The sequence below is a fragment of the Egretta garzetta genome, unplaced genomic scaffold (assembly GCF_000687185.1).
Source record: "Egretta garzetta isolate BGI_Z169 unplaced genomic scaffold, ASM68718v1 scaffold215, whole genome shotgun sequence".
NCBI classification, from domain to species: Eukaryota; Metazoa; Chordata; class Aves; order Pelecaniformes; family Ardeidae; genus Egretta; species Egretta garzetta.
In genome coordinates, this window is record NW_009259719.1 from 2,979,481 (window position 1) to 3,001,249 (window position 21,769).

The following is a 21,769-nucleotide window of genomic DNA, read 5'->3' on the forward strand; positions in this document are numbered from 1 at the left end:
AGAGCCCCGCTCTCTGCGGGGCGTGCGAGGCTTCGGCCCCGTCTCCTTGCACCTGCGTTTCCGCTTGCGTTGGGCCGGAGCAAGCGTGGAACAAAGATCAGATCGCGGTAGGTGAAGCCGGTGCCCGCCGGCTGGGGAAGGCGCGTAGGGCTGAGGAGGCTGTCCCTCCTCCGGGGCGGCGAGCGAGGTTTGCCCCTTGCTTTTCCCCGCGCTGCCGGTGCGGTTGTGCCCTCGGCCTGGCGACGCCGCTCCTGCCCGAGCGCTGTGGCTTTTCGAAGGGGATGTGACAAAGCCTGGTGTGTTCAACACCAAGAGCTTAAGAAATTTGCCGTATAATGGCCGATTCTCGGTAACTAAGGTGTCTGTATCTCTTGACTCGCGTGAAAGGACATGTTGGTATAGCCTCTGTGCACTTTCATTCTCCTGTGCCTCATGTACAAAACCAGAAAACCCCGTAGGTTTCTCTTTCGGTGCTTAATTAGTTTTATTGTCTGCCCGTAGTTATTTATGCAGAATTAGATTCTGGTTCCCTTGACACAGACTGTGTAAGAGTTGAAGCCAGTGGCTTTTGAAGATTCTCCCTGTAAGATTATGGTTCAAAAGGTCAAAGGAAGCACATACTGCATGCGGTATTTCCTCCTCCATTTCAACTCTTCCCTGCCTTCTTCCACCCACCTATCCCCCCTCACCCCCCCCAAGCTTTATGTACAAATAGATCTTAACCCCCAAATTTTTCTCAAATGTTATCACCAAAGTGAATGGAATTTGACTTATGGCCGTAGACTGAAGGAGTTTGTCCTAAGAAACTATATGAAGTGCTCGTTTCAGTGGGACTGGGTCCTAACTGTGAAACTTCTTGGCACACTACTCATCATTAACGCTGCCTGTGTATGCACAGCAGACACAATAATGCAGCTTTTTTTTAAATTACAGTTGTCCATGTTCTCCATACGTTTCGTGATGACAGAGTTCTTTATTACATGCCCAGTAATTTTTATTGTATCTTTGCTGCTTGAAATTAGAGACTCTCATCCATTTAAAAATAACCTGAGTAATTTTTGTCTTTGAGACAATTTAGTATATCTGCTGATTTCAAGGAAGTGATTTGACTGTCTCCCTAGCAGTCAGAATCTTAATATGACTCTGAATGAAGTAAAATCCTCAGATGAGCTTGACTGTGGGACGAGATAGTGTCTATGGTATTTGTAGTTCTGTTGCATTCTGCAAAATAATGAAAACAAGAAAGCAATGCTATACAGATCAAAACAGCTTGCAAGGCTTTAGTTTCTTCATTAATAGGAAATTAGCTCTAATTTAGGTTAGGTGTGAGTTGGAGAGCCATACTTTCTAGCAGTTGGTTCAACTGCATCGTTTTGGGTTGGTTTTTTTTTTATATAATTTTGATTTTGAGGCATGGAATATATTCAAATACAGGACTGGATCAGAGCATGAGGCTGCACCGTATTTGTTATGTAGATTAGAGGGTAAAACTGTTGCTATATTGTGATAGGAGTGTGTCATAGGACCTAAACAGGATATGTTATATTGGAGATCACGTAATTCATTCATACCTGTAACATGGAAAAGAAGCTTTTCATAGTATTCTACATTATGTATCAGCACTTTGAGGAGATATGTCTTAATAAATACTGGGATTGAATTAAATTTTTCCTCAAGGTGATCATTTTCAATTTATGATTTGAAAATGAGCTGGACCAGCCTAGGTATTTAAGTAATACACCAGTGAAGTAACTTCATGGGGTAAGGTGTTTATGGAGTAATATTTAAGGGGAAAATATTATATGAGTGAGTTGATCATGAACAGATGATTAATTTATAATTCAGATTTCCCTTTCACAGCTTTCTTCTGCTTCTGCAGAATTCAAGATAAAGTAGAATTAATTTAGCTCTTAAGACCAATTTTGTGTTACTGAGTTCTACAGAATTTGAATATTTCTCATCAGGTACAGTTACCAACAGCAAACATGACACACTATCTTTTATATTCTCAAACTACATTTATGGTAAGAGGTGGACATTTGATGGTATATTGTTACTGAAATTTTGTTTTTAAAAAACTGCACTTGTATAATTAAGTATTTTTCAGAAATATTAAGTTAACATGATTCTGAGGAAATGAATGTCAAATAATTTCCATGTTGTCTTTATAGATGGAAGTAATGTGAGGGAAAAGAAAAAAAAAATAACCAGGATAGGATTGAATGACCTAAAGTTAGACTAGGCAACCAGGGCATTGAGAGTGGAAAAACTGAGTCCTGACCCTACACGTACCGGTCTGTAAAACTCTTCACTTGCAGTTTCTTGTGCTTAAAAAAAAAAAGTTATTGATTCATTTTGCACCTTTCAGTGTCATAATTCAGCGTTCTGTGTCTTGGTGTAGTTGTGCAAGTGTTAACGGAGATAATAGTTACTCAGGAGCTCTGAATACAAAGGTAATTACTAAATACATTGGGAAGAAAATTGTCAGATTCTTTGGGAATTGTGTCACCGTACAGCACAAAACCATTTAACTGTTTTTTATTTGGTTATTGGTGGGGGTTTTTTTAAGCACTGTTGGTTTGCATGCTGTTGAGTTTGGGGTTTTTTGTGCATATGTTTTCTTGAGAAGCTGTATTGAGAATGACCCCTTCATGACTCCCAAAGGCTTACCCAATTGAAACAAAATCTGAAAGAGGAATAGTATGTTAAATAAGACAATTTTTGAGAGAACTGATAGGAAGGTTAAAGAAAAGTGAAGGAATACAAACCTGTGGTAAAGTGGGGTTCATTAATTTTATTTTTTTTAAGCTGGCTTTTGTTTGTAACGTGGATGTCATGAGTCAGTTAAATACAGTAGAAGCTTTTTTTTTTTTTTCTTTCCCTGATTATGGGAATTTTTTGTGTTGAAGACAGCAACGCGCTGTATTCTATAGTAAACTTTGGAAATCTCAATCTGACAACCAAAACCTATTGGTCTTGATGGGGATTCCATTTAAAAAGTCAATTCTCAGTTTTTCTGCATCTGTAGTTCATATGAAGCTCTGTGCTATGATAACTGAGGCAGCTTGATATTCAGCCACCAATGATCAAAGTAGAAAGTTGGTAAATGAGGAATGTGATGTGGTCACAGGGGTGGCATTCCAAGGACAAACCAACTACAAGCTTGAGATTTAGAAACATGACTGTCAGAGTGTGAATAAAACACTCTTAAGAGGAGTAAAGATCTTAAAAGCACAGTGGTTTTAACAGCAACTGAAAGCATTGTAGATTTTTTTTTTTCTCTCCAGCTAGAGGAAGAGGATGTTTGGCTCAGTTTAAAGATAAATGGTTGCAAGTACAAGTCTGTGCTTCCCATTTGTACTTTATTGTAATCTTAATCCTTTGTGGTACAACTGCTGACTGCCATACCCTACACTGAGATTCTTACACCTTGGTCTTGTCATTGGTCAGTCAGGCAGTGGAATCGGAGTGGAAGTGTAGAATCAGAAATATACATTATTTTGGGATTTAAGACTTAAGTTTTAATCTTGATAGTTAAATCAACGTTAACTTTGACGTGGAAGTAGCTCATAGAATTGCGTTCAGTGTTCCAGTGCAAATGTAAACGTGTTTATTCTTGGGACTACTAAAAGCAATAGTTACACTTCTTATCAGCTCAAAAGATTAAATGTGAGTTGGTGCTCTGAAATTTTGTGTTCTAAAAGGGACGGTTAAATGGCAAATTGGAGTAAGAAGTATGAATGGAAGCTATGCTCTTGATGACTATTGCTTGTTTAGACTTCATAACATTTGCAGTTTGGCTAAAAGTGGCAATTTTTGCAAATGGGGTCATGGTGATTTGCAGAAGTTGCCTTCCCTTGGTTAAAAGCTGCTGTCTCCAAGTGTGGAGTCAGAAGAAGAAAACATATCCATAACTCAGCCTGCCTCAGTGCAAATTCCTAATTAACAGCTTAATTAGAATTGTGGATAATAGTAAATTTAAACAAAGTCTCTGGGCTTTTTACTTGAATAGCTAATGTAGCTTTCTGCTAATGCCACTGAGGTGGTGGTGGGTCCTGGCCCAAGAGCAGAGTGGATAACTGGGGCAATAATTTCTTAAATTTAGCAAATAATTTAAAATTCTTGACTAGTTTCTAATTTCTTAACTCTTGAGTCCTATCTTCACATGGTTCTTGATACCCTGTGTATATTCTTTGAAGTGAGATTAGCTTTTTTTCCTTGTCTTTATCTGTATCTTTAGTATAACCCCTCAATACACTAAAATCATTTGTGTAGATAACACCATCTTTCTTTCGTTGCTGATTTTAACAAATCTTGACAGTTTGTTCTACTGATAACTAATTGAGGGGTTTTTTTTTTGGGGGGGGGAAGATTTTGTGAGTAGCTTTACTTTGTGGTTCACTAAATGATCTTAATGTTTATTTACTGGAAAACTGTCACACGTATATCATGTGTGCGTTATGTTCTGCAAATATCTAGGCATCCTACAGATGCTCACTTGAAGCTGAGCTGTGTGAGAATAGTGTTGGGCTTCAAGCACTGTGCTATTAAAAACATTGTTTTTCAGCACATATGGAGTATTTGAGGGTTTCAGAGTTCATTTAAAGGGTTTTCTTGGGCTAACATTTACAAGTTTCATGACTTGCAAGCTCTTGTGAAACTTCTGCTGCACCAGGTCTTTTTTTTGTCTTTTTTTTGCTCATGCTTGTGTGTGGCTCTAAAAGATACCAACACTTAGACAAAAGCAAACTTAAAACTGTTACATTTTAATTTTAACACTTTGGGAGTTTATTACCCCTTGAAGAGCTTCGGTTTTGATGGTAGGGTTTCCCCCCCACCCCTTCTTTCATTACGTGAACAATTAGAACAACTGTTTTTTTAAGGTACGGTGACAATACCAAAGAAACTGCATTGGCATGTATAATCCTGTTCACAGTATCGGAACATAGGACAATTCTAGGTCGGGTTTTTTTAATTAGTTTGCCGTAACAGCAGTTTGTGTCTTGAGAAGGAGGCGGCTTTTTAAGAGTTTGGTTTCATTCTGAATAAGTAGGTAATCTTGAATTCCATTTTATTGCAGTGCTAAGGAAACAGTTGTATTATTAATAATCAAGTCATCAAACCACTTAGAGCTTAATGTATTGCAGTTGCCAAGTAGAAAATTAACTCAGAACACTTAAGAATATTATCAAACAAGGATAAAATTTGTTTTCTTGACAAGTATTATTTAATTAATATTTAATAAATCTTTGGCAATTTTATTTTTGTTTAGGCAAAATTTTATTGACTATTTGAAGTAAGTTTCACAAATAGACATTTTATTCCAACTGTTGCTGTGGAAAGTGTTTAGTACCTACTGTTTATTTAGGTGCTTACATGCTAGGTATTGGATTCTAAGATGAAGGGTAATATTTTGAGTTGCTCTTATGTGTTCTGAAATGCCTAACAATAAGCAGTTGCACAAACAGTTTTAGAAAACTACAGTGTATGCCTGCAATGTCGGTGATGCTTCTCAAAAAATGTCTTTGAGGCTCTAGTTTTTGGGTTTTTTCCTAAGGATCACACATTTACCACATGGCTTACACTGAAAAACAGCAAGCTTAAGTTTTGTTGTAGAAACAAAGAGCAAATTTCAGTGCAGAAGGCCTTCTATAAAGATGAGAAGTGGAGACTCCTAATGAAAGCATCCTAGTGGATCTCAGTGAATAGAAGTGATGTTCTGAAGAAGAGTTACAGCCCCTAGCGTATATGCGGAGGGATGACAGGAGTTTCCTAATATATGTGTTTTGGTCAATGCAAAATAAATGTGTCAGGAAAGGGACAAGGGACTGGAATGAGGGAAGCTGAAGTGCCTTCCATTGCTCGTGCCAACTCCTGTTGGTTCAGGTGCATGGGAAACTGGCCTTGGCTGAAGGTTGAGTAAGTGAGACCTTCCCCAGCTTGAGTGTGGAGCAGCAAATGTGATCAGTTAGTAACTATGTGCTGCTGGTGTTGCTAGGCATTTGAAATCATCCTGACTTACATAGAAGAAAGTTTCAAAGTGAATGATAAAACTTAAGTAAGTAACACAAATACTAAGGAAGATGATGAGAAACTTGTGGGCCTGTTGGCTGTGGAATTTGAAACCATCCTGACTTACATAGAAGGAAGTTTCAAAGTGAATGATAAAACTTAAGTAACACAAATACTAAGGAAGGTGATGAGAAACTTGTGGGCCTGTTGGCTGTGGATGAAAATGTGTTATTGACCTTTTTTTCTTCATTGCTTGTTCTGTCTCTCAGTGCTGGATAGAGGAGATGGGGAGAAACATACAGCAGTATATCAACCATGACTTAAGAGTGTTTAAAAAGTTGTTTCTTAGAAAAAAAACTAATAGTCTGCATGTAAAATGGCTTGTTTTTAAATTGGCCAGTTGTAGTTCATATTGTGAACTAAGTCAAATTTTCTGTTTATTCTAGTTGGTTTGGATGCTGCTGGTAAGACAACTATTCTTTATAAGCTGAAACTAGGAGAAATTGTCACCACAATTCCCACTATTGGTAAGATAACCAATTCTCACGTCTTCATTCTTGTTACTCTCAATTTGTGTTGTAGAGATGGGCTTCTGAAGAGCATAGAGATTTGCTATCTTTGCTGCTAGTATAAGAATCGAGACAAACATGGGCTTTATTGTACTGCCATAACATAGCTGTGTCAGATCAAAGGTACATCTAGACCAGAATCCTGTGTCTGATGGTGGCCAGTAGCAGATGCTGAGGAGTATGGGAACCAATTACATAGCAGTACTTCCCTTAAACACCATGAACCTCTAGCAGTTTGTGGCTGAAGGTGAACCAAAAGTGGTGTACTTGGATTTTATTGATTAATTTCCCCCTCCCCCCTTAAGTCAATTTTCTTCTTGATCTAGCAATTCAATTCTGATAAGACATTTTATATATATTTGGGAGAAATAAAACTTAGGAAGTAACTATCTTTAACATGATTAGAATTAAATTTTAACACTAGCATTAACTATTTCTAACTCTTTGACTCTTTTATTTTAGGTTTTAATGTGGAAACGGTAGAATATAAAAACATTTGTTTCACAGTTTGGGATGTTGGTGGTCAAGATAAAATTAGACCTCTGTGGAGGCATTATTTCCAAAACACACAGGTAAGAGTCCTGAGATGGCAGGCGTTGAAGACCTGTTTTGTAAAGTCTCATTATGTGTGGAAAGTTGTCCTCTGTCCCTTCATTTCAGAAAGGCTCCTCGCTACTTCCTGCAAGTTCTGAGGGATACCCAGATTTTATTCTAGCTGAAGCTGGTTTGGTACCCTGAAGGCTTCAGATCTAGTCGTGAGTGTAGCCTGGCAAGGATGAAGTCCTTTAGGATCTACCAGTGTTCTGTAATGTGCCAGAGCAGATGGTTTGTTTGTGAGGAACTCTTCAGCTTTGCTGCATCCATGTTTCGATCTTTTTGAACTGGCATTGGCTTATACATAAGAAATGTTATTGTCTGAACACCCTTCCACATACTCTCTTTTTCTAATCAATCAGCCTCAAAGTATACAGTTTTTACTGTGCTGTATCAGTGTATTTAGTACACTGAGTATCTAAAACCGTAAAAGATCTTGTTACCCATTGGCTAGAAACTGTCTGCTTCATATTGATGTGACTGCTGTCATTTTTGGTCACTAAATGTGATTCTGTCCTTTGCTTCACAAGTACTAAGGTAAGTTGCTTATTAGTATCATCAAACACTTGGAGTGAGGGTTTTTTCAGTGTTGAATATAGAATTGTTTCCAAGAAACTTCTGTGCAGCATAATGGATGTGATTGGTGCAGAAAAATGGAGAAGTCTGGATTGACAAAAAGGAGCTAGCAAAGTACTGTTGTGAATAGAGTAATACTTAATTTCAGTTCCTTATTCAACCCTGTTACTAAATATTTTTAAAAGATGCTTCTGTTTTCTTAAAGAGAATGATGTAAAGTTTTCAGACTGAAATTTTAAGGGTAAATAGTGTGTTTGTAAGGAGGACACTTGAATGACAGAGATGTCATTAGAAATACTGTTTGGTACAAAATTTTTTTAAACAAATTCAGGCCTTACTTTAAGGGTGTGGGTTTTTTTCAGTGAAACATGAGATGGTGAAGTACTTGTGATTCTCTTGCTGCATTTAATGTGATACTATCAGTGAAAAAAAGGGAGGGGGGAGACTTAGCTTCTGAAATTTTGCTTGTATCTTTTTTTTTTCCAAACTAATGAGTCCAACACTAATCTATAAATTGACCTTTACGTTACCTAACTTTTGATTTATAAGCCCTAGCTTTATTTTGCAGCTGAAACTTATGTACTTGTTCAGACAGACATCTTGCATTGCTTAAACAGAAACTTCTGTGAAATTCTCTTACGTAAGAGAGGGGACAGTCACAATATTAAATAAGAGTGGGTTTGGTTTGGTTTTTTAAATAGTACTGCATGTTTACATTGGTTTTCCAAAACTACTTCTTATAGGGCCTCATCTTTGTGGTAGACAGCAATGACAGAGAGAGAATCCAGGAAGCAGCAGAAGAGCTGCAGAAAATGGTAAATATCTATACCTTCTGAAATATAGTTGTTATACTTTGTCATATTCTTGGATGTGTGTCAGCTTCACTAAGAGATTGAGGATTTTAAAATTTTAGGGAGTTTGTACAGCGCATATTGTAGTCACCTGGTAATTCTGAGTCACATAGTGCACTGAGTTGCATGTACAACTTTATATAGAGCTTTAGCTCAACTACTAATGTGTCAGAACCTTTCTTTACTTCATAAAACCTTAATAGAAACACAGCAGATGAAGAAAGAATTTTGGAAAAACAAATCAGTGCTAAGAATTTCAGCAACAAGGTGCTGGTAAATTTAAACTCCCCATTGGAAGAATATTTCCTTCCTTGTAGAAGTTCTGTTGGGTACTGGTTAAATTTCACTCAGTACTTACCAGTGGCTTCAGGAGCAAGTATGAAAAAGTTTGTAACAGTTAAATCAGTATTTGGGTTTCTTTAGCAGTTGTTGAAGTAATTGACATACTTAACTGAGCTAATTTAATAACGCAACGATTTTATCTGTTAGCTTCAGGAGGATGAGCTGCGAGATGCGGTGCTGCTTCTGTTTGCGAACAAACAAGATCTGCCAAATGCCATGGCAATCAGTGAAATGACAGATAAACTAGGTCTTCAGTCTCTGCGTAACAGAACTGTAAGTACTAAACTTCCTGGTTGCTGAACTCTTGTCTTCCTCTATTATATATCATAAATGTAATCTCCCTTTAAAGGAAAGGGAATTTTTCATGTCTTTCCGTAGAAAGATGCACATATGTGCTATTAAACTCTGTAGTGCATAGTTTAAGGTCCTTGTTCAAAGTAAATGATTTAGAAGTATAATGCAATGTGTACAGTTGCCGCAGTTTTTCATCTCTCACCTTCTGGAAAAATACAAATATTCCAGGCTGTCTCTGAAATACAGCTGTCAAATATGTTTGACAAAGCTTTCAGGTGGGCTTTCTTGTTTTCCCAATACTTGTTATTCTGGGGGAGAAAATGCATTCTGCCTTCTCATCACTACAAAGATGGGAGAAAATTAAGTAGCTCCTGAATTGTTAGGTTCCATCTGCACAAGCCTTTGAGACACAGGGTTGCTTCACATAAACCATCTATCCTTCTATAATACTCGCTTAATATCTGTATGTCGACACAATAAGGTCATATACATAGAAGATGTTTTTAGAGGTCTGTTAATGTAGATAATCCCATGTCCATTTCCTGAAGAGAGTGGTCTTTCAAAAACAAGAACCTAGTTTTCAGCATATAAACCAAATGCAAGTTCTGTATTTGTTGCTTAATGTGCTAAATGGTGTTCTAGCATTGGGTAGGCCAACAGTGAATTTTTGCATGATGTCTGAACCCCATCTGTTGCACATATACTTTTCAAAACTTTCAAAAATATCATCTGTTCAATGTTGACTCCACTTATTACACAAAACAGTGTTTAAAGAACACTATTTGAGCATGTATCCAAGTGTAACATGCTGTGATAACACACCTTGCGTTTTGTCAGTTTCTAAATTTAACTTTTCTTTGTGTTCTGCATTAACAGTGGTATGTCCAGGCTACCTGTGCTACGCAAGGAACCGGTCTGTATGAGGGACTTGACTGGCTGTCAAATGAACTCTCAAAACGCTAACTCAAACTGGATGACTCTTTCACCAGGGACATGTTTGATATAAGTGGTCTAGGCTTGTTACAACAAAATTAGTTTGCATCTTGGTTATTACAGTATCTGGAACTGATATTTGGGCAGGATATTACAGCGTTTCAACTTATTTTGTTGCCAATTATTTTTTACCAAGCTACATGTTGCAAAGGTAGCAATATGCTTGGGTAAAAATCTCCTTAACTTGGAAAAAGTGTATCTTCTGATTTTATTCCCCTCGTTAGCCTAAATGCCTGAATATAGTTATTGTGACATCTTTAAGATCTGTTTTGAATACTTTTTTGAGCCCAAATAAATTAATGTTTTAAATTTTTTTCTCCCTGCTACCTTTAGTTTACTGATGCCCTGTTTCATTCCTCAGACAGTCTGCTGATTTAAAAATGTAGCATTCCGTATGTATTTATTTCTCTCCCTTGCCAAAAAGAATTCCTAATACTGCTTGTTCCAGCCAAGGAAATGCTCTAAAACACTATACAAATCTACTGCACTGAGGAACGTTTTATTAATCCTTGGGTTCTATCAGCCCAACTTGCCTTCGTGTGAATTGGATTCGATGGGTAGAATAGTTCTGTGCTGGTTGCGAAGAGCTCATGTTAAGGTTGTTTTTAATATTCAGCAGATTGTCTTCCTTTATATTGTATCTTTTTTTTTTATGTTGCATGTTGCTTTTTGGTATCAGCCTGACTATTTTTGCCCAGTGTATAATAGTTCTGCTGAAGTTTTACTGTTTGTTGGTGAACATATCTTCATAAAGAAATTTTGGAAAATTCATCAAACTCAATGGATTAGTTTCTTCATAACCCACTTGGAATTATTCCTAATAAAATGATAAAATGTATAGTTTTGTGTATGCTTTTCTTGATTCCTGAAATAATTGAACTGCAAGTTACCACGTACTCTTTTTCCATATACTGAGCTTTCCTGCAGCTTGAATGTGAACATCAATCTTGGGTTTTTCGCTTGTTTGGAGCTATGTAGAGTGGGACATGGAAGGTGGGCAACAAAGTTGTATACAGTGCAGTAGAGTAGCTGTCATAAAGATACAATTCTGTAAATGTCTTTTGAAGTTGTAAATCTAAAATTCCTTTTAAAATGTCCAGATATGAAAATACTAACAGTTACAAAAATTGTAATAAAACAAATACGAACTTCCTGAAAAGCATGCATGTCTGTTTCATAGTTGTATCTACATCTAAAAAACAACATGGGTTGTAGCAGGAGAATCACAAATTCTGTTGGTGGCTAGCTGGGAGGCTAACTTGGATACTTGAACAGGGATTTTGTCGATATCCTGTTGATGGTGATAGTCGCCCCAGAAAATCAGCTCTATGCAACTGTGGCTGTCTGCTTTCGTGTTTCTGCCCCCTTAAACCTCTGTAGTTCAAAGACTTAAATTAACATGTTTTTGAGGCTGCTACTAATGGGTATTTTAAAATCTATTTTTCTGTTGCCTGTCTGCTCTATGGATGCAAATATGGCTTAATCCTCCAACTGAAATATTCTATTGATTGTATGTCTTTAGGAACCCAAAGCTTGATTTCATTGCAGTTTTAAGTTAAGCTTCTCTCTTTATTTTTAGCCCAGGTCTTGTTATCCTTGCTGCAAGAAATCCCAGTGACAAGGTCTGATAAAACTCAAACTAGTTTAGGTTAAGAGCACCTTCCAAGGCAGCTGCAACTGAGGTTTACGTTCTTAGGAAGTACTGTTACTACGAACACAACTAACCAGAGACAATTCCAGAGCTTTTGAGTATGGTCATTAACTGTCTTCAGAATGTAACAGAAACCCAGGAGACAGTGTAAGGTGAGTAGGGTTTTGCTTGCACCTTTAATGAATTGCTGATTATGTGTTAATGAAAGTTGATATATCCATGTATTGGATCAATAGCTGTTAATATGCATATTTCTAGCAATGCAGTTCCTTGAAATAAACCTTAAAAGGAACACCTTGTTCAGGAGAGAGGGGCTTGTCTGTAATAACAGGTGGTACTGGTAGTCCCAATAGGTTAAAGTGAAACGATGCTTGTGAGCAAATTAAATGCCATCTCCTTCTCCAAGGAAGAAGTTAGACTTAAGCAGATACTTAAAAACACATTAGGCCTATTATCTTGAAGGATGCATGCTGTTTAGTAAACAGAGATTAAGATTGCATTGGTTTAATTCTTTCAAGTGCTTTTAAGTAATTAAATACTCTGGTTTTGGTGAGCTCTGTTTAGCTGCTACACTTTTGAGTTACAGCATGTGTATAGAAGTTTGTATTTCAGAGTCACCATGCTTGGCTTTGTGTACCAGTAGGTTGTAATTCTGCTATAAGTAATTTCACAAAATCAAAGTCAGAAAGTAGTGAATAAATGAGGCTCAAGATAAGAGTGATGGGATCTGCATGAGGGGTTAAAGACTACAGCTTACAGCTGAAGTGTAGTAAGACAAAGCCAATAAAATTCTTGGGTGTAATGGAGTAGTTGCTGTAGTGTTAATCAGAGCATAAAGAGGAACTGAAGCAAGTACTTCAATCTTCCTGTAAATAGGTAAGGTCACACTTGACCTCTGTTACTAAGGTGATATTTGCCTCTTAATGCTCTGTAAGGTTGTAATCTTGGAAGCAAGGTCTCTGTAATGCAGTTTATTCATAGTAGTATTAAGCTGTGGAAGGGACAAGACACTTGATGGGCTGTGGAATAATGTCACAATTGGCAGAAGTAAATAAACTTTCCATTGGGTTGTTATATTCTCACCAACTCTTCTCAATTCTCTAAACATTTTCAAGGTATGCTCTAGATTATGTGTTCTTGATCATAAACAGCAGTCCCTGGGGTTGGTGCATGTGCTTAGAAAGCTGCCTTGTCTTCAGATGACAATCACAGAGTAGTTTGTTTCGCATGTTCTTCATGTTCTTACTGGCTATTGCTAAATGCTGAAATCTTGGTGGCTTTCTTTTTTTCTCTTGTAGCTAGTGCTTGTCTGTTAGTGCAAGAACAAACTTAGTCCTGATGAGTTTTATTATGCTGTCTTAATTCTTTTAGTACCAGGATCACATGTGGTGTTGAAATCCATATCTTATTCCATTTATGTGGCTATGCGTCAGTAAATTCATTAGCTGTGGCAGTGATGCTTTCTTAAACTGACCATAATGATAATTTGTATGCTAGTCTTCTTACTGGAACTTCTACTGTAAAGGCACTGACTGTCGTTTAAGATATTGTGGATAGGTAAAATTACTTCTTTCTGGCATTCTTGAAAATTGTTAAATCTGGCCGAAGCAATTATAACAGTTACCTATATATGTTGTATATCATTAACAATGTATACTACAGCCCTGCTCTCCAGAGGCAGATGAAATTTCCATGAAGATCCAACTCTGTCATGTCTGTTACGAGTTTAGATGTAGTAACTTTGCCATTTCTCTATCAGAAGTCAAATAGCTGAACTGAGCTGTTGTGCCAGAAGTTCAAAATCTTGGACAGGCACAAGACGGTTAAAAATTTGTTCCTCATTCTACTGTAGTTGCAGGAAATCCTGAGTTCCAGTAGCTGAAATTTTTTCTTCTTCTAGCATCAACTCCTATATTCAAACAATGGGTAAGCTTGGCTGCACTGGAGAGTCAGTCTAGTTATATTTCTATACAAGAGGGGTTTTTTCAGTGTATCAGATGGCCAGCTTAACTATGGAGAGCAAAAACACTGAAGAATGTGTGTGTTTTCTTTTATTTGGCCATGCTGACACAATTTATTCCTTGTATTTCCAGAACATGCATGATTGGCGCTTCAGTTTTTTCCAATGTTTGGAGAACAGTTTTGCATAATATTCAGATCTACATACAGACCAGTGGAAAAGACTTGTTTTGTTTTTCTTACATGTAACTAACCTGATCGCTCAATCCTACAGCATAAATAGTAGAGGATATTTGTTGGATGGTTTGGTTGGGGGTTTGTTTTTTTTTTTTTTTTTAAAAAGGCTTCATGAACAACGTAATCTAGAATTTGTTCTGCAGCTGTTTTGCAGATAATCTTCAGACTTTGGTTTAACTGTTTGCAAGAACAAAAACTGGTTCTAAATGCAGTAGGAATTGGCAACAAATGCTATAAGCATTTCTACTTGCTTGGTTTGTTCTCGGTGTTTTCAACATACACCAGTAAAACAATGTACTGGAGGGAATAGAATGCTGTGAGGGCCCTTACAGCAATGGCTTGGCTTGTGTAAAAAGCGGTTTAGGGTTTTGCCAGTAATGAGAATTTAGAGCCCAGTTTGCAGTCCTTGCTCACCTGAGTAATCTTCATATAAAGGTCTGGGCAAAGGTAATTTGAGTGCAATTTGATGAAACTCTGCACATCATCTTGTCCCAGTCTTTCCTGCCCTTGCCAAGAATGTTATTGACAGGGGACTTGAGTAAGAAATGACATTGGATATGCTGCTGTTGGACCTATGAATAAAGCTTAGCTACCGGGTGTGTTGTGCGTGGTGCAGAAAAAGTTTTAAAAGCATCAGGTTCTATCAAGGGATCTGATGCAAATGCTAGAATAACTCTGAAATGTTTCAGGCTTTCCTCTTACTGGATGGGAGTTGACTTGAATTTTTTTTTTTTTTTTTGATGCTAAGAGTGTGAGAAACAAGGCAACAATTAATTTGAGGTGTTGAAAGATCTGACTCCTTAGCATGTTGGGTATTTTTCCCCTTTTCTTGTACCATTTTTCTCCTTTTCTTCCTCCTCTCAATCATACTTTGCATTATTGTTTGCTTTATCATGATGCATAAATGCATATCTTTGAAGGCTTGAATTAGTCCCTTCAAAACCAGCAGTGATACAAGAAATATTGATGCATAAGAATTCAAGTACTGGTGGCTAAGGCCCCTTTGTCTGGTATGGACCAGCCAGGGAATACGAGTTCCAAGTTCCCAGACCAGTCTGAAGGATCTGACAGAACTTGGTTGGGTTTTGTATGTATCGGATACACAGGTAAACTACATTTCACAACAAGAACAACCGAAAAACTAGCCAAGTATCTGTTAGCTCCAGAAAGCCAGTCTTTCAGTGCTCTTAGCTCTTGTAAAGTTCTTGTGAGTGACAAGTTTGTCCACAGCAGGAGCCAGTGTGAAAGAAGAAACTCCTCCCTCCCAAGACAACAGCTAGTCAGCGCAGGTGCTGGAGCAGTGCTGTGTCTCTTGGTTGATGCATCCCATATCAGAGATGGGGAAGCTGTTTAGGAAGCAAAGTGAGATATTCCTTTTTCCCTTTTTCCTTAATGGCTGCTCTTGGAAAGTAGAGTAACAAAAAAAGAAATTGAAAAGATGCAAAGAGAATATAACCCAATTTTTTTATGTGAAGTATATGAAGCATTCCAATGGCTGGAACAAAAGTGTGTTTAGCTTTATGAAGTAAAATGGAGATGGGCTTAATGGGACTTATATATAAGTCTGGGTTCTAGAGGAGATTTTGAGAGGCAGCATTAATTGCTTGGCAAGGTCCAGATGTGTAGGGGGAGCTAAAATGGGAGCTAAAATCACCTTACGTGGAGTTGGAAGCACCATACATTACCTCACGTAGATGTAAATATAGCTTGGGAGCATGGGGGATATGGGTTAAAGGTGCACCTAAGGGTTGTTTCTCAGCCCTCAAAAAAATCACAATTCTTTTGAATTGTGACTTTTTCCTAACCTAGACCCTAGTTCTGCATTTTCACTCCAGAAATGCCTGACCGGTTCATGACACGTTGCTGCTATTGGCAGTCAGCCTGTGCTGCCGCATTTCACTAATTAAACCAGGGATACTTGGACTGGAGAATCTCCTGCACTAGCTCGTGGGGCTGAATTCTTCCTGAAGATACTAAAGGATTATCTGCCGCATGCAAGGGCCAGTCAATTTTTAGTGGGTCTGTTCCAGTCCCCTTACCACTTCCTTCCTGCAGGTGCCAGCTTTCCTGGGCTCTCCCTCTCCTCGGTCTGCAAGGAGACAGAAGAACAGCAACAACAGCCTGTGTTACTCAGTGGAGTTTGTTTTTTTGGAGTGTTTTTCCCCAAAATTTTTCAGAGCTGGCAAACTGTAGAAGGCCTCTGACTCAGCTGTAATGTAGTAATTTTCAGTGTTTTTTCATGGTGTTAAGATTTTCTTCTTGAACAGATCTTCCAATTTTCTGTCCTTTAAGATGATTTCACTTTTGCAAGTATATGGCTTCAGGTGTAACCTTTCCCTCATTTACTAAATTAATAAAAATTTTTTGCCCAGATAGGAGGTTTACAGCCTCTATTCTGTTTGCAAGATCTTTTCCTCATTCCTGTATGTTGAAACTTAAGTTACAAATCACTGATACTTTTATTATGAACTTTGTAGTCCCATGCAAGATTGAATTACATTTTACTTTTTAATTAGATTTATTGCAGAGCAGTAACCAATCAAGGACCTACCCAAAGTATTTAGGGCCCAGTTTTACCGGGTGACTGCTGTCTGTCAACTCTGCTGCAATGATCCAACATCATTCATTGCCACTCTTATTGCCGCATACCCTGTTTTGCTTCCATTTTTTATCCAAAGGCCCTTAGCTACCCTTTGGCTTAGCTAAAACGCTAACTTAGCAAAAGTTGGACTCTGAAGGTTTGCAGATAAGCCTGCCAAAGCCCATCACAATAAATGAGCACTCTTCCAACAAGGTCATGGGTTATGTTTTGTGGCAGATATGCTTAAGCAGGTGAATGCCTTGTTCCAGGACTTGATCACTTATTCGCACCTCCAAGCCTCGATCTTGCTCTCTGGGCACAAGAGACTTCATGGTGAATCAGCTCAGGATATAATCACCCACTAATACAGTCAAGAACAGAAAAGGCCCTGTATTTTTAGCTGGATCACGTCCCTACTTTGGTTTGGTGTGGCATGAGCAGGAACAAGTATCCAGAATTCAGAGGTGGTAGAGCAGGATCAGGCAAGAGAGGCTGGGATGAGAGGGCAATGGAAGGTTAACGGCTTACGTTGCTGGAAAAAGCTACATGCAAAGGATGTTTACATGAGATCTGTAGTAATGCAGGCTTCTACAAAGTTGTGTATTAGTGCAACAGTCCTCTTGTCCATTCCCATTTACCTGTGTTTATATGCAGAGTTGGTAACAAAATTTTGGACAGTTAATGAGATTAGTCTTCTTGTTGTTTGAGACATGTTTTGAGATTTATGGATCTGCATCTTTTTAGCCTTGTATGACCTCTGAGCCTAAACCTGCCTGTTGGCTTTACTGTGCAGTTGTTTATCAGCATCAACTTGTTAGATGCTCAGATACTACAGTAACAAAAAACAGTAGTAATTTTATTGGCAATAACATAGAAAAGGCTAAAGAGCAGATGTTTACAAGGTTATGCAAGCACCACCCTTCACAGTACAGCAGGTACTACAGCAAGAGACAGGACCAGTGACCCTTGGCAATATGCTACTTGACAGTGACTGCCTATTTTTTTCAAGTATGTAAACAGTTTAGTGAATCCCAGCTACAACCTACAGTCCACCAGAATGCAGTGGTGGCAAGTAGTTGTGCAAGTACAGTGTGCACAGCTTTTATCAGCCTGGGCAGACTTGTTTTGCCATGAAAGACACCAGTAATTAGGAAAAAAAACCCCAAACAGTTGACAACAGTGGTAATTGAAAAGGGAACTTTATTAGGTGAAAGAGGGAGATCTAGTGAAATGGTTTTCACATGTTGTTTGTTTCATATGGACTAACGATGCAGGGAAAGAAGCTTGTTAAATGCTTCAAACCCCTCCACATTCAATGAAGGTACAGATAAAATGCATTTCCCCACATCCAAATTATCTCCTACAAAATAGGGAAGACCATAGCATATTTCTAGAAGGAAAAAAATGCAGGTAAAAACACTATTAAAAATTTGGGTGGTCTTTGTATGTAGTAAGTCACTTGCGTTTCTTCTTAAAGGTTTAGGCACAGGTAGCTAATGCACCGCATCAACTGTTCTGTATCTCCCCCTACCTGAAAAGATTATATTGTTAAAAAGTTCCCTCGCATCCAGAGTTGGCTGTCCTAAACTTCAGTATTTCTTTTATTGCCAATGACTATAAACAACAGGAGGAATAGATGTTCAAAGTAAATGCTACCTGGATATGTAGTCCAATTTCACCAGGTGCTAAAGTTACCCTTGTTACCCATATTAAGCAGGCAAGCAAAAAGATTCCGAATCAGTTATAACCTTGAATTTAACATGGTTGATTGTTGACAGAAAGCCTATTCACTGATAATTAAAGAACATCTTTTTAGAAGGTAGTAGGTACAAGTACATTGTTCATGCCACTTACTAAAAATTGGGACATGGTAAGTGAACAAGACAATTTCTGAACTTACTATAAAAAAATTGCCTTATGACAATAATTACAATGAGGATGAATCAACTAAATCCATTTGTTTTCAGGTTCTGCATTTGGTTCTGAATTAAGCAGGGTTCAGTTTGTACACTAAGATCAAATTCACGTGCTTTTTTTAATAAAATAGTTCTTAATCCTTTAAAAACACCGATAAAAAGGTGTGTGTGATAATCCAGTTTTCAAAACCCCATCTTAAATATATTTTTCCTATTAGGATATAAAAAGGGAAGGTAAAAGCCATCATGCAAATATTCTGAACAGAGAGATAACATTAGGTAGAACCATTAAACACGTGAATTTCTCAGTAATCATTCTGACTTTCCTTTTAGTAGCATGAAAGCCAGGGTGTAACCTCAGTTCCCCATCAGTAAGTTAAATTTCTTGTTCAAAAACCCTCACGAGCACCATGCAAGAGCTGATTTATTTCCACTTTAAGTCACATATTAGTGCTATATGATCAGAAGGGTGAGAAACACTTGGCAAAGCCTGATGGGTTGTTACTTCTTCATGACTTGGCAATGGAATGACCTGTTCAACCTCCAAAGCATTTTTGTCAATGAAAATGTAGTCCAGACATCCATGAAACCCACCAACATAGTTTGTATAAGCAGGTTCTCCGCAAGCACTTAGCAGTTTGAAAGGATGGCTTAGAGGCATATTGCACCTTTCTTCTTCGCCATTGGAGGCCCAGTCTTCGTGATCCTCAGCAATGCCACCACTGTTAATGAAACTGTAAGTTCCAGACGATGGTGTACTGTTAAAATCTCCACAGAATATGATTGGTATGCTAGGATACAGGTCGCACGCTACGTGCTTGATGTGAGACAAGGCTACAGCAATTTGGATGAGACGGATGTTCCCACCTAAGAATATAAAAACGTATTACTTTAAACACTTCAGAGTGGCCTTGGAGGAATTTTCCAAGTTACTCATTTAAGCATATATCACGTATAGCTCTGAAACAGTCATCTCATTTTTTCTGGGCTCTACATTTTAGAATATTTTTCGTGAATAAAGAAGACTTTGAAGTTTGTGACTATGGAAGTTGTAGAGAGACAGACAATGCTTTAATTTAAACTCGCACATGCAAGACTTTGAACCTTAAACACCCATACTATGGCAGCTTTCCATTTCATGGCAACCATCCTAGTAGTGTTCCTGAAAGGCATGGAACCAAAAGGAAATTAGTTTAAAAGAGAGGAATCTCTTATAAAAGCTTCTGTAGCCCAATTTGGTTGCCCTTCTGGCAGTACCCCAATATAACTTGTCAGGTGCAATAGGATTGGGAAGCCACGAGCACACACAAAGCTATCTATATTTTATGATCTACTCTTTGGGTGAATTGTGTTTAAGGTGACTTGCCCAGGCAGACTAGAATAATCTTAGTCTAAGCAAAATAAATCAACAAACAGCCCTAGTAGCCTGACTTGATTCATCAAGAATGGGGAAAACCTGTTCTCCCTAGGAAGGACAAAAACCTTTACAAACCCAGTTACTCTACATACAGGAACATGACAAAATTACCTTTTGGATGCCAGTATAGGTGGGTATTAGCTACACAAATCTTCCTGGAAGGATCAGTTGTAGACTGAAGAACTGAGACCTTCAAGAGAAAAAGCAATCTTTGATAAGTCTTAAACAAAGAGGTTATATATTTTAAAAAAATGCAAGTTAGTTAGCTTATGCCTTCATGGTCCCATTCAAAGAATCTGATGCTTGTAACTAATGAACAGTACAGCTCCTAAGTTGAGTCTTTATCTTCTCTATAAGGTCTGGAAATCAGCCAATATATTACCAACATTACCAGTACATCCAGGTATTTGACAAATGTTCTTTTGTTTGTAAGTGTCTGGTTTGGCCATATTTTTTCCTAAGATGTTGCTAATGCTGTACCATGCTTAATTACTTTTATTTTCTATTCTCCCACCTCTGCAACAGAATTGGAGCTGTATCTCTGGGTTTAGCAAGCAATCTGTAGCATCGCAAAGTTGTTAAATTGAACATAAATTCAGAGGTGATTTCAGTTATCAAGGAGAGCTTGTTAGTCCTACTCAGTGCACAAGTAGGAAACTTTTACCAATGAGTGTTTCTGAAATTTCTGACACAGACCTAGATCTCGCACCTTTGTACTTAGAGGATAGCTCTGCTGGCAGACCTGCGGGCATCAACAAGCTCAGAAACCTCTCCAACCTTATTTCCCTCCCTACTGTCACTTTTCGTAAAGTGGAATTATGAAAGCAAGTCAAATGAACTTAATCTCATTTAAAACTGATTTACAAGGCTTGCATTTTATCAAATACATATTCTGACATATGAGATGAAGCAGTGAAAAACTTGGCAGCCAATACCACCATCAATGGTCCAGAATGTCGACAGCTGTCTTTGTCTTAAAACAAAGAAAATAATTTTGCCTTTTTTACCAATGTTGGTAATTCCATCTATCCAGTTCAGTAAAATCTCAATGTTTTATTTGTGTTCCTAAGTTGCTCTTCTGGTCTATTCGTTACCCTAGCTAACAGAGAACACACCACTGCTATGTCTACGTTTCAGACTTTGCCTCCCTTCTCCTGTAGTTTGACGCTCAACAAACCTAGCTTGGCTGCACCTGCCCAGAGGAAGAGGAGAGGGGAAAGAGGAAGAATGTGTCAAAGCTGGTACCTGCAGCACAGATGATCTCTGCAGCACCTTCTCCTGCACCAAGGGGTACTTGGCCAGCTTATCACACAACTCCTTGTGCAGCGGGTCCGAGAGCAGGGCTTCGCTGAAAGCTATATCGTGCCGGCTAAGGAGGCTGAACTTGTCCCTGCGGTAGAAAGTGGCCAGGCCTTCGTGCTGCTTCTCCTTGATCTTGAAGAGCCCATCAAGTCCAAAAGCATCCAGGGCTGGAGCCAAGCTGTCCACGAAGACGGACTTATCCACTTCTTGCAAGCAGATGAGGTCGGCACTGTAGCCTGCCAGCTCCTTCTTGAGCAGGTTCTGCCGGTAGTCGAGCTCCAGGGCATACGGGGCGCAGTAGGGGTAGAGCACGGTGCGGGAGAACTCTGTCTGGGCATAGGTGTCGGCCAGGATATTGTAGGAGACGGCGCGAACGGAGCTCTCGCCGCAGACCTTCTTGGTGTAGAGGTGCCGGGAGTCGAAGGTGCAGGCGCCGGGGCCGGCCTCCACGGGGCCGCTGCTCTCCACCTCGCAG

General features: G+C 38.6%; 2 protein-coding genes across 2 annotated transcripts; one reads left to right on the top strand and one right to left on the bottom strand.

Moving 5' to 3' along the window:
- Nucleotides 1-5,496: 5,496 nt before the first annotated feature.
- Nucleotides 5,497-11,331, top strand: ARF4 (ADP ribosylation factor 4). The gene is made up of 6 exons (XM_009639237.2): nucleotides 5,497-5,502; nucleotides 6,437-6,539; nucleotides 7,044-7,153; nucleotides 8,495-8,566; nucleotides 9,092-9,217; nucleotides 10,115-11,331. The coding sequence occupies exons 1-6, from the start codon at nucleotides 5,497-5,499 to the stop codon at nucleotides 10,199-10,201; spliced, it is 504 nt and encodes a 167-aa protein (XP_009637532.1). The 3' UTR covers nucleotides 10,202-11,331.
- Nucleotides 11,332-17,675: 6,344 nt separating this feature from the next.
- PDE12 (phosphodiesterase 12) lies at nucleotides 17,676-21,768 on the bottom strand (the record flags this gene model as incomplete). The annotated part of the gene is made up of 3 exons (XM_035894656.1): nucleotides 17,676-19,442; nucleotides 20,104-20,182; nucleotides 21,238-21,768. Coding segments are annotated over 3 exons (1,053 nt in total), but the record flags the coding sequence as incomplete, so codon positions are not given.
- Nucleotide 21,769: the final 1 nt, after the last annotated feature.

Excerpts from the sequence above, each read along its gene's own strand:
- ARF4 (XM_009639237.2), top strand. Across the intron at positions 6,540-7,043 it reads CACCACAATTCCCACTATTG|GTTTTAATGTGGAAACGGTA; the intron begins GTAAGATAACCA and ends CTTTTATTTTAG. Across the intron at positions 7,154-8,494 it reads ATTATTTCCAAAACACACAG|GGCCTCATCTTTGTGGTAGA; the intron begins GTAAGAGTCCTG and ends TACTTCTTATAG.